The sequence below is a fragment of the Muntiacus reevesi genome, chromosome 2, assembly GCF_963930625.1.
Source record: "Muntiacus reevesi chromosome 2, mMunRee1.1, whole genome shotgun sequence".
In the NCBI taxonomy this organism is placed as follows: Eukaryota; Metazoa; Chordata; class Mammalia; order Artiodactyla; family Cervidae; genus Muntiacus; species Muntiacus reevesi.
The window spans coordinates 91900130-91912568 of NC_089250.1; the positions used below are offsets into that span (position 1 = coordinate 91900130).

Sequence of the window (12439 nt, forward strand, 5' to 3'; positions counted from 1 at the left end):
TTAGATCTGGATAGACATTCCTTTGCAACAGACACTGCTGCCAGCAGCTGTGTGACTCCACGAGGTCTGAGCCCAGGGAGGCTGTGACAAGAGATGCTGCAACAGCTCCAGCTCCACGGCTCTCACCCCCCAGGAACTACGCGTTCCCTTAGGGTGGCGTGTGAGGGCTACGGACTCTCCCATCCCAACACGCCCACCCTCTGGCATCATGACCTTGCCACTTCTCCCATCTAGAAGCAGAATCAATTCCCCAATCCCTTTCATCTGGCCTAGCCTTGTGATTTATTTCAATCAATGGCACTTTGGTGGAAATGACACTATGTGATGTCTGAAGTCTACAGCCTTAAGTTCACCTCCTCAGAGTGCTCCCTGGAGGAGAGCACGGGCATAGGAGGATGAACTAGGTAGGAGGGAACCAAGAGGCCCCAGCAGATTGGACAGCACCGCCTGCCAGTCAGGCAAGACACCCGGGGACGTGCCAGCTCAGCCAGCCAACCCCAAATGTGGTTCAAGGAGGGGGCCCAGGGGAAGTCAGCAGGACTACCCGTCAAACCCACTGAGTTGTTTCAGCTTAGTACATCCTGGGGTGTTTGTTTTGTATTAATAGTTAAGTGATACACTTAACAATTACATCAGGAGAAAATGTGTTTTTCCCCATTGATCTGTAGCCCACCTAAAATACTAAAAAAAGGAAGAACTCAATGAATAAATAAAGTTGTCTTGTCACAACAATAAGAGTAGACAGGAGCCAAACCATGCATTAAAATTGAAGCAGTATGCAGGATTAGAAACCACCAAGACATTTCTGGAATAGTCTAGAATCACACTGTCCAATAAGATAGCCACTATCCAACAAAGTGGTGACTGAAATGTTAGTCAATTAAAAAGAAAAACTTCAGTCCCTCAGCCGCAGCAGCAATTCCAGTTCCTCAGCAGTTGCTGGGGACAGAGGCTGCCACGCTGGGCAGCCCAGACACAGGCCAGTCTACTGCTGCAGACTGCTCTGTTACACGGCACTGGCTTCAGTCTTTTTAACAGAGGCTTTTCTAATTTGGGAGAAAAACACAGAAAATGGGAATAACCTAACTCCTCTGGATTATGCCTGGGATACAACTGATCAACAAGGCAAGGATGGGTGATTTTATGTAACAATTCTGTCTAGCAACAAAAACACTGTCTAATTTTAGGCATGATATAAATGGGAATTTCCTTATCCCTTAAAAAAAAAGGGATACTTTGAGTACTTGATGCTAATGGCACATCAAAATTAAACATCTACATATTAGAAAAACCTGTCATCACCTTCAGAGTCTTCACTGTCTAATGATACAAAATCAACTCAGGAAAACCTAAGTTTTAAAAAGCACACAGTACATCTGAATGAAAAGCAGGGTGTCACAAAATGTAACAAGAAAAGTTAAAATAGTATTTTTGCTGCGTGTCTGACTGTGTGCGACGACATAGACTGCCTACCAGGCTCCCCCATCCCTGGGATTCTCCAGGAAAAAACACTGGAGTGGGTTGCCATTTCTTTCCCCAATGTGTGAAAGTGAAGTCGCTCAGTCGTGTCCGACTCTTAGCGACCCCGTCGACTGCAGCCTACCAGGCTCCTCTATCCATGAGATTTTCCAGGCAAGAGTACTGGAGTGGGTTGCCATTGCCTTCTCTGAACATTTTTGCTAAAGTATACTATTTTTCTCCTTTTCATCTTATTTTCAATGCAGCTTTGGTTCTTGTAGTAACAGGTTCCTACCAGCCCTGGAATTATTTACTTAAGTCAGCAAAGAAAATGGACAACAGCAGTCATGTCCCACCCAATGAAACACCTCAGAATTAGCAAGGAAGGGTCTCCCGCTGCCATGAGAGAGCCACAGAAGCACAGCAAAGTCAGGAGTCCAGCCATGCGGGTTCACAGCGACTGGGATGCTTACTTGGTGGATGAAGTCCATGAGGAAAGAGTGGGCTTTCATCTTGTCTTCCAGCTGGTGGAGAATAATCAAGGACGTGTTGCTGAACCCAGGTGCTTCTGGTGAAACAACAACAAGACAAACACAAGACAGGCTGGCTTGACAACAACTGCTGCCACTAAAAGTTGAGAAAAATCTACACAAAAGGGAAGAACTAGCCTTTCCATGCAATTATTAATTACATTACCCAAGAGGTTCAAAATTTACAGGAAACCTTTGGGGCTTTGATAAAATTCACACCACAGTTATTCAAAACACAAATATATTACTACTAGCTTCATCACTTCGTATCATTCTAAGCCTGACAGTTCAAAACAGTCAAAGAAAGAAGGTGAGCACTGCTGTTTCCTTCCCAAGTCTCCAAGGAGCCTATTGCTACTTGCTAGGTAGGAAATTAGGAAGAGAAAGGAAGCTTGAGACAGTTCCATGGTCCTTGGGAAGCACCCTAGCCCAATGCTGCCTGGAGGGTAAGAGAAACAATCAGGAGACGACCCAGGGCAGAGAGGAGAACACGTGCCCACTTCTAGAGGCCGAGGTTTGATCACTGCTGCTGTTAGAAAAACATAATTTCTACTGGCCAAATTCAGGAGTTACACTAAAATTATCATTTAATTTGGGGCTATTAAGTGCCAAATGTTTACCTATGCCAGCAATTTCCTTTTAGAAATAAAATGCTGACAACATGTAGGATTTGCTCCAACGTTTCCTCGGTTTCTGTTCTGTGCAGCTCTGTTCTGAGCCCTTTCTATGTGTGTGTATGTGTGTGTGTGTGTGTAAGTAAAATAGGTGAGGTAGGGTTTTTGTTGTTGCTGTTCCTTATTTTGGGTGTGCTGCAAGGCTGGCAGGATCTCAGTTTCCTGACCAGGAGCTAAATGAGGCCATGGAAGTGAACGCTCTTGAACTCTAACCACTAGACCACCAGGGAACTACCTGCACTGAGCCCTTTTAAAAATCTGCTGTAAGGAAAGTTACAACCTTTCACAAAATGCTGAATTAATACTAAATGGTTTCAGAAAATAAAAAAATATGCACCGAGAAATGCTTAAACAAAAGAACCAGAATATTCTTGTCGCAACAGACCTCCCTGTAGCATTACACTTCGGATGCTCTCACCCTCGGGCACAGACTCAGCCCAGCGCGGGTCGGAAGCCGGGTAGTCGTCCAGCAGGTCCACGCTGATTTGGGTGACAGCTCTGTCTAGCTCACAGTCGGAGTCCAAATCAGCGTGAGAGCAAAACAGCTCATCAACTATCATTTGAGCATGACCTAAATCTTTCCTGAAATAAAATTAGAAAACAAAAGCATTACAATTCAAAGTACTAAATTCACCATGAAAGTTAATTGTGAAGCTAAAATCCCATATGTTCGCCCAATGTTTATCACTTCTAATAACATTTATTTAAAAGGGAGACAACAATCATCCATTCCTTAATTCAACAAATATATGATGAACATTTACAATATGCAGGCTCTGGAGACAGGACAATAAACAAAGCATCAGAAGCCCGCCCCACGACGTCGCAAAGGCTACGGTGGCAGGAGGGGTGAGACAGTGGCAGTGACGCGCACACACGGAAGCTAGCAGCGGGCCGCGAGCACACAGAGGAGAAACAGGACCCGCCAGGGGGCAGGGCCTTCTCGGAGGAGAAGGTGCGGAGGCTCGGGGACTGAAGGAGGGATGCACAGCAGCAGAGACAGCTCCTGGCACACCTGTGGCAAGAGAGGCGAAGGCCTGGGGAATGGCGACCACCCAGAGAGGAGAGAGGGAAGAGGGGTCCTAGGCAGACCTCCTAGGAACACCAGCAAGGACAGTGTACAGAAGGTCTCAGAAAATGTGACAAAGTGTGAGCTCAGAAGGAAATGTGATCTGTTCTAGTGTTAAAAGATCATTCTAACTACGCTATGGAGATGGGAGATCAGACATGAGGGGTAAAAATCCAGAGAGGAAGTTACTGCAGAAATTTATCCAGGCAAGAGAGGATAGGAATTCCACCAGCAGGAGCTGCAGCAGAGGAGGAGACAAGTAGACAGCTTTGAGAAAGAGATACAAGAGGGAAACTCTGGCCATTGGTTAGATCTGACATGTAAAGATGAGTCTCAACAACTGAATGTGGCTGGAACATAGGCTGGGAAAGAAAGAATAATCTTTGGAGACGGCAAGCAGTTTCAGATGCGTTACAACCAGCTGCCTGTGGAACACATAACTGCTTTTGAACATTCATCATTATACGTACCAGCCCAGAGAAAGGTAGATTTGTGTTTCTTCAGCAAATGAAGCCTGGGAAGGAGAAAAGGTTGTGCAGGGAGTAGAAAGAGGAAAATATGGAAGACAATAACAACTGGAGACAGCTTCTCAGATAGTTTAGCTATAAACAGGAACAAACAAAAGCACTGATAGCTCAAAGGGGGACACAAAGACCTGGTCTTTTTAAAAAATGGCATGTCAGAGATACAGGACAGGCTAACTAAGAGAGTACAGTCTTAAGGGAAGCAGGACCCAGTGGCACTCAGAACAAAGACGGAGACTGGCCTCAGGAAGAATACTTCTTCCTGCTCTCCAGGGAGGTAAGGAGGAAGAGGAGCTGGGATGCAGGGAAGTCTGTGCGTGCTAAGTACAGGGAGCTGTCTCAATGGCTTCTGTTATCTCTGTGGAACAGGAGGCTGAAGCAACTGCTGGGCTGTGGCGGGGTGGAAGGGTAGAGGAGATGGGGACAGAGGAGGTGAAGAAAGGGTTGAAATGGTCTCTGGGCAGAACAGGAGACAGAGCTGATCAGAGAAACACAGAGGAACTGCCAAAAAGTGTTAAAGGCAAGGTTGAAGCTGGAAATCTAGTTGTGCTACAGGTTACGGGAATACAAAGTGTACTACAGCAAGATCACTCAGTAATGAAATGCTTTACTCAAAAGACGAAGTTTCTTAAAATTCTCACGAACAAGATTTTATATTTATACTGAGTTCAGCAAAATGAAAATCAAAAGAAAATTAATTTCAAAGAAACCATACTAAAAAAATAGTAATATTACCTTCACATAAAAACTAAACAATAGTTTAAAGTTCTACCCACCAACTTGGGCCCTATGGAAATAATCCTGGTTGTCGCAAGGCTGGGGGAAAAGGATGCTACCAGCATCAAAAGGGAAGAGGCCAGAGATGCTGCTAAACACTCTACAATTCACAGGATAGCCCCACAACAAAAATTATCTGGCCTCAAAGGTTAATAGTGAGAAGACTGAGAAACACTGCTTTAAAGGTATCATAATTTCATTTGTGAAAAGTCTTAATTTTTTAAAGACTATTGGCTGATACCATCCCAGAAATGATTACTTGTTCACCTCATGGTACTTCATGCTAAACAGTATAAGTAGAAGGCACAGTTGTGTTAGAAGCTCAATAACACCAGTCCGAAGGTTACTAATGCTCTCAGCACTTAAGGTCAGGGACCCCTTCTGTACTTAATCATCTTCTCCAGCAAAACGTTTAGAAATGACTATGCTGGGTAGAATGGTGTTTCCTCCAAAGCCAAGCACACTCAGAAACTCAGCATGTAACCTTATTGGGATATAACATTTCTGAAGATGTGGTCAGGTGAGTAACGGTGAGGTCACATTGGGTTAGGGTGGGCCCTAACTCCAATGACTGGTGTCGTTACCAGGACATGTGAGGAAGGGCGCACAGGGAAGACAGCCACGGGTGACACTGGCCACAAGTGGAGGGGCGCAGGGGCAGCCCAGACAGCCAGGGACCAGCGGCCACCAGGAGCCAGGGAGACGCAAGCAACGGTCCTGGCCCAGGGTCTCAGAGCTGGCCCCGCTGGTACCTCGATCTTGAACCCCAGGACTCCAGACCTGTGACAGAATAGATTTCTATTGCTTTAAGCCACCTAGTTTGTGGCAATTTATTACAGCAGGCATAGGAAACTAGTACAATGACTCTATTACCATATAAATGTTGAGATGTGACAAGACTGTCAGAATTGTTAATTAAAGTATAAAATTTTACAAGATAAAATCATAGTATTAATCCAAATCTTGGCAGTCAGATTGAACACCATGCAATAAAACAAGATTAAAAGATTATTATATAAAAACAGAAACCGAAAGCTGATCTAATGGTGCCCTCCTCTGGACAAGAAACTAAGTTCCATAGACCATCACTACAATGGCCCAGAATTTTCAACATGTAAACGCACCGCCCCTTTTAAGCTGTGTGCCCCTTTGGTGAGAGGGAGGCTCCATGCACCAGACACCACTAGGAGTGGAATTACAGGACCATGAGCTGAGAGTGAGGGAAATGGAGGCAGTACAGTATGAATATCTCTTCAAAGCAAAGATCTGCTGAACCAGAACTCCAGAAACGATAAGCGGTCTGTCCAGTCTCACACAGCTAACTAGGGGCAGAGCAAAGGCTGGATCACAATGTTCCTGAGTGTTAATTCCAACATTAATGGAATGCACACCATTTAAGGAAGGTACCAGACACATACCATGCAGAATGTGTGTGGGGGACAAGCAGAGATGACTGTACCCAGTCAGCAAGTGTGACGGAGCGAGAGCAGTTGTCTGCCCCACCCTGTGCATACCCTCTTGTGAGCGCCCTCCCCCGGACCTCGCCAGGGCCCCTGGGATATTAGCAAACATGACCAGACGGAGACTTGAGGAGCGCTCACGTAGCGATGTTTGCTCTCTCCTGCTCCCGGAACCCTGAGGCTTGAGAGAGGCCAGGGCAGCCTGCTAGATGAAGAGACACCGGGCCCCAAAATGTGGGCAAGTGTAGCCAGACAGCTGGCTACTGACCACAGACCATGCACGAGCTCAGGCAGGACCAGGAAAACTGGCACCCCCAGCGTAACCCCAAACAGCCCAACTGCAGGACCAGGAGCTGTATTAAGTAAGCCAGTGAGTCCTGCGGTAACTGCAACAGTACAAAACTCGACCAACAGGCCAACACTTTACAACAGCTGGGATGACAGTCTGTACGCAACTTCACTGCCTTCACATCACACAGAACAGATGCTCACAAGCCACCTTACAACTACAATTTCTAGTGCTGCACTGTTGCAACAAGAGCAAGGGCTGTGTTACATCATGTTCTTCCCAGCCTGGGTGGAATCCTCCCCTGGCTACCCAAATCAGAACAAGAGGTTGTCAAAGTACTAAGCTCAGAAAAACATCTCGGTGATGGCGTCATTCCTTCAACTCACTCCCACTAGTCAACAAATAAGCAGCAAATGTCAGTAAAGTGTCCTTGGACATCAAAAGAGCCATAATTTTAAAAACTTGTTATACCTGCAGAATTGCAGAAAAGCAGCTTTGAGCAATTTGGTTTTATCTTCCTGGGCAATAGTTTCATTCTTGGTAGAGGTATCAAAAACCACACTCTGTAAAATAATAAACTATAGTTTACAGTTGAAGGTATATAAGAATATTCTTAGTTACTGCAAAAAAAATTAGACCAAACTATGAGGAAAACAACACAGACACACAAGCTGTTTGCCATATTCTCTGTATCAATGACATATATACTTAAGACATTTATGGAAACATCAAATGATTACAGTCCTACAGAAAACGTACATATAATTCAGGAATTATATTGTGAGTAAAATTATTTGGGGACTTCATCACAACACAACCTTTGGATAGGTTTACCCTTATATCACAGAGTATATTTCTAATCATAATGGTTGGTTTCAAGCTTAAAGAAAAACTTAGAGAAATCTAAAAGAAATGGAATACTGTAAGATAGCTTCAGAATACATAGCAGGATTGTGAAAACTACATGAGTACAAAAGAATGAAAGTTTTTTAAAAAGTTACTTTCTGTTCAAACTGTTACTAAATCATTTTCATTTTGAATTAAACAAAAAGTCTATATACTTTACATATTCTTCAAACAGAAATTACCCAAAATAGTATTAATGCTTAAAAGAATGATAAAAATCTCACAGATAATGAGCTTCAAGATGACAGTGAAAAAAATGACAGTTTTTACCCCACTCTCCCCTCAAAAATCATCCCAGAATATCAAGAAGAAAAAGAGACTCAACCACCCCCTACATCTGTGGTTCCAGCTACACAAAGAAGGAAAGCAGAGGGAAGAGCAGCAAGTGACAGAAGGGGAGACCAGGCAAACGCAGGCGGTGTGCAGATGCTGAGGACAGGAGCAGGTGGTTCCAGGCAGACAGCAGGCATAGGGTCTCTGCATGTGACTGGGCAACGCTAGAGAGAAAGTCATCTACAGAGCTGCTGGAACGTGCTGGAGACTGAACCCGGCATCAGACAAAAGTGAGCAAATATACAATTAGTCCACTCCAAGCATCACATGAAGTTGTACACCACATGAAAGAAATATAATCAGCATACTGCTTCACTCTGGACTGTAAAACAACATTCACATTGTGATTAGAATGGAAAAAATGTATATTGGAATGATAAAGGCAAGGCAGAGCCGTGGAAGTGACCCCAAGTCCTCATCTTCAATAACAGGAGGTCTACAGATGATGAAAAATAATGAATGAGAGACAGCAATATACACATATTACTTAGAAATATGGAGGAAAACACACACAAAAAAAACCCCTAAAAGATTTAAAAGTAGTTGCTTCTGAATAAGAGGACAAAGGAAACGAGAGAGATAAAAGAACTAATGTCTTCATCATAACTCTTTCAAAACTGTATGACTTTCAAACATTTGTGGGAAACAGCCCAATAAAAATGTTTAAATCCTTTGTAACAGGCTTCCTTGGTAGCTCAGTGCTAAAGTATCTGCCTGCAATGTAGGAGACGTGGGTTTGATCCCAGGGTGGAGAAGATCCTCTGGAGAAGGAAATGGCAACCCACTCCAGTATTCTTGCCTAGGAAATCCCATGGACAGAGGAGCCTGGAGGGTTACGGAGTCATAGGGTTGCAAAGAGTTTGACATGACTTAGCAACTACACAACTACAACAAAATCAACTATATTTAAAAAAATAATTATGAAACCATGTTACCTCATTGCCTGGTCCAGCAACTGAAGATGCGAGGGAATCTTCAAGATCTTCTGCTAATATGGACACATTTTCCCTTGAAGTAATAGACACCAATCCACTGTTTCTAGAAAAAAGGATAGGTATACCCCCACAGGAACCAGCTCCTAAAATACTGTCTCCTAAGAGAAAGGAAAATACACAATCAAATACATATTACCACACAATCCCCTCCTGAATCTACTTCCCTAAGCAGAAGAGCCTGCTGACGGCCCTTTACCGTGCTACTCCTACTCTGCACCCAGTTATGATTCTGCATCAAGTCAGGGCTCCCTGCTATCTGCAGAGGCAGGCTGAGTCCTCCACGGTGCTGCTCAAAAGCAGCGCGCACAGTGAGCCAAACAAGAAAACCGTCCCTTCCGCAAGACACAGAGCAGCAGCTCGTCAACCCCACTCTGACTCACCGAGTGAACCCGCGGCCGGGCAAGGAAAAGGTCTAAGCTTGCCTGCAGCCGTAACAGCACCCCCCCAACCAGTCAAGGCTCTGGGGCTGGGGCCAGACCATCAAGGAGCCATGCTGCTGCTCACCTCGATTTTGTCCTCTGCCCCTTCAGATAAATACTATCTGCTTGTTTTTCCCACTCATCGTTGGCTCCCTGCTCCCCCTGCCACAGCCCAATTGCATGAGTCCAGTGCCTGGGACTCTTCTCACTCAGGGGTCTGAACAAACTTGTTTAAAGAATATCAACTCAGAATAAGTCACTCTTACTGACCAGGAAGAAGCAATTACTTCTCTGAGCATCAGTTCTTTCCTTCTTGGCCTCTTCTGGGGAAAATGCTACTATTTTCTGTCTATAGTAAAACTCGGCTCTACCACCCCCCCAGTTTCTCAGCTACTGTAGGTATGGTGCTGAATTATCACAAGTATCATGCTTGAAGCAAAGCTTATGGAAAGAGAACAAAAACTTCTCAGAATGACCAATGAGTTCCTAATCCTAGTTTCTAAAACCGATGACCCACCTTGTGCATTGAAAACAATTTTCTCCTGAGGGAGAGAAAACTTCCCGGTTCCTGTGGAGCACATGTAGACGGCACTTTCAGTATACAGACAGGCAGTCTGGTTTGAAAAGTTTGGGACCATCAACCGACATACAGTCAAGTCTTCAGACTGAAAATTAAAGATTATATTTAATAAGAATTGAAACAAAAAATACTTTTGTATGACTTTATAATTCACTTTTGTACACTATCTCATAAAAATGACAAAGTAATTCACTGATTATCCTTGTGAAAATTACCTGACATGATTTACAAAACATGACAGACATAAGTTTATAAACATCAATTAGAGAAATCATTTGCTGAGTTGCAAATAACTAGCAAAGTTTGAAAATGTTTCCATGGTGGTAAGATTTCAACTAAAAAGCCTATTAACAAACATGAGAAAGAAAACAAAATTAGTTCATTATTTTAGAATTTAGAGATACTTTTAAAACAATCCCTGATAAATATTGCTTCTTTCTTCACTGTCCAGATGTCAAGCATAAGAAAACTGAGTTAATTTGTTCATATATGAAATTAGAAACAGAAATAGAAATAAGATTTAGTAAGACATAAAATAAGGAAAAGCTCAAAAGGGTACTTTGTTTATTAAAAGAATTTTACAAACATAAAAGTGGAATTCCATGATTTTTTAATTCTCAAATTGTCTTCTTTATCCCTTTTGCATTGTCTGAAAAAATTTTTAACACTGAGTGTACTTTTCTTGTATAATCAGAACACATAAGGTTTATTTCTGTTTGAAATGAAAGATCAAATTAAGATTTCCTTACAGTAGTCAGTTATGCAAATTGTATTAAGAATAAGTTCAAAAGAATTAAATACTATACAAGGTTAAATGAAGTTAAGCCTCTCCTAAATAGCAGCAGTTATTAAACAATGTTCAATTGCTATCAAGAAGCTTAAAATTAGACAGCTTGTCTTTTTAAAAATTTACTTGTTTTTAATTGGAGGATGAATGCTTTACAATATTGTATTGGATTCTGCCATATACCAACATGAATCAGTCAGAGGTATACATATGCCCCCTCCCACCTCTCAGCCAATCCCACCACTTTAGGCTGTCTCAGAGCATTTGCGTTCCCTGTGTATGCAGCAAATTCCCACTGACTACCTGATTTTACATATGGTAATGTATATGCTTTAATGCTATTCTTTCAATTCATTACCCAGCCCTGCCCTGTCCCCTCATGTCCACAACTCTTGCCTTTTAACTGTTCACATGAATTTTGATAAATATATAATGCGGTTACCTACAAATATAACCGTATTTGAGCAAAAAGAGGATTTTTCTGTAATACACAGCACTCAAAACCAAAGTCCAATTCCCATCAAGTTTCTTCCTATTTTTCACTCTGCAGTTCATTGTCAATATTTTCTTTCTACTCAGTAATACAGAAATGGAAATCCCATCACAGAGCTACTGCAGGAGCAACATGCTGCTGTCAAGGGCTCCCACTCTCACTTCTCTTTAGCTAAGGCTGAACAGAGGAATGAGTATGAGATGGCAAACAGAATGCAATGCCTAAAAACTAGCTATCTAAAATGTATTTCTGGGAACTCCCTGGTGGTCTAGTGTGGACTAGGACTCTGCTTTAACTGCTGAGGGCCCGAGTTCAATCTATGGTCAGGGGACTAAAACCCTGCAAGTTGCACGGCATGGCTGTTAACAATACATAAATAAAGGGATTTTATTTTAGAAAATGTATTTACATTTGACAGCACCAGGTTTTAGTTGGGGCATGTGGGATCTTTTATTACAGCATGCAAACTCTCAGTTGCGGGATGAGGGATCTAGTTCCCTGACCAGGGATTGAACCCGGGCCCTCTGCATTGGGAGCACAGAGTCTTAGCCACTGGACCACCAAGAAAGTTCCCCAATAAAGAGATTTTTTAAAAATTAAATTAAACGTATTTCTAAGCCTTACAGAAGAATATCTCAAAGAATCTGACCTCGCAACTGTTAGGGAGAAAAAACTCAGCAAGTTACTGTCACTGGTCATTTAGCTTATAAACAGAAATCTTACCTGAAAAGGTGGGTTATACTGAGTGACTTCCACAGTCACTGAATCTGACATTTGGTAGCCATTATCTTCTACTGTTATCAGAGAGTAATAGACAAGGCAGGGGCTGTCGGCCAGGTGCCATGCTGCTGCCAAAATTAGGAGCCCATCGCTAATCAATGAAAAAGAAAGATATACTGTCTCTTTGGAAAACAGTTTGGCAATTTCTTAAAGAGATAAACATGCATTTACCATATGACCTAGCAAGCTCAGTCCTAGGTATTTACCTAAGAGAAATAAAAACTTATCTTCACACAAAAACCTGTGTACAAATGTTTATAGTGACTTTACTCATAATTGCCTAAAAATGGAAACAACTCAGTATCCCTTCAACTGCTGAGTAAACAAATCCTGGTAAAGCTACTCAGTGGTAAAAAGGAAGGAAC

The 12439-nt window shown here is 42.7% G+C and overlaps 1 protein-coding gene across 1 annotated transcript in view; it reads right to left on the reverse strand.

Moving 5' to 3' along the window:
• The window catches only part of NUP133 (nucleoporin 133), a 53272-nt gene that overhangs the window by 24387 nt on the left and 16446 nt on the right, over window positions 1-12439 (reverse strand). Inside the window, exons 9-14 of the mRNA XM_065922330.1 lie at window positions 12018-12165; window positions 9952-10099; window positions 8956-9113; window positions 7253-7344; window positions 3081-3244; window positions 1932-2026 (exon numbers count right to left, since the gene is read on the reverse strand). Of these exons, the coding sequence (XP_065778402.1) occupies window positions 1932-2026; window positions 3081-3244; window positions 7253-7344; window positions 8956-9113; window positions 9952-10099; window positions 12018-12165 (805 nt within the window). The remainder of the gene's footprint in view (window positions 1-1931; window positions 2027-3080; window positions 3245-7252; window positions 7345-8955; window positions 9114-9951; window positions 10100-12017; window positions 12166-12439) is intronic.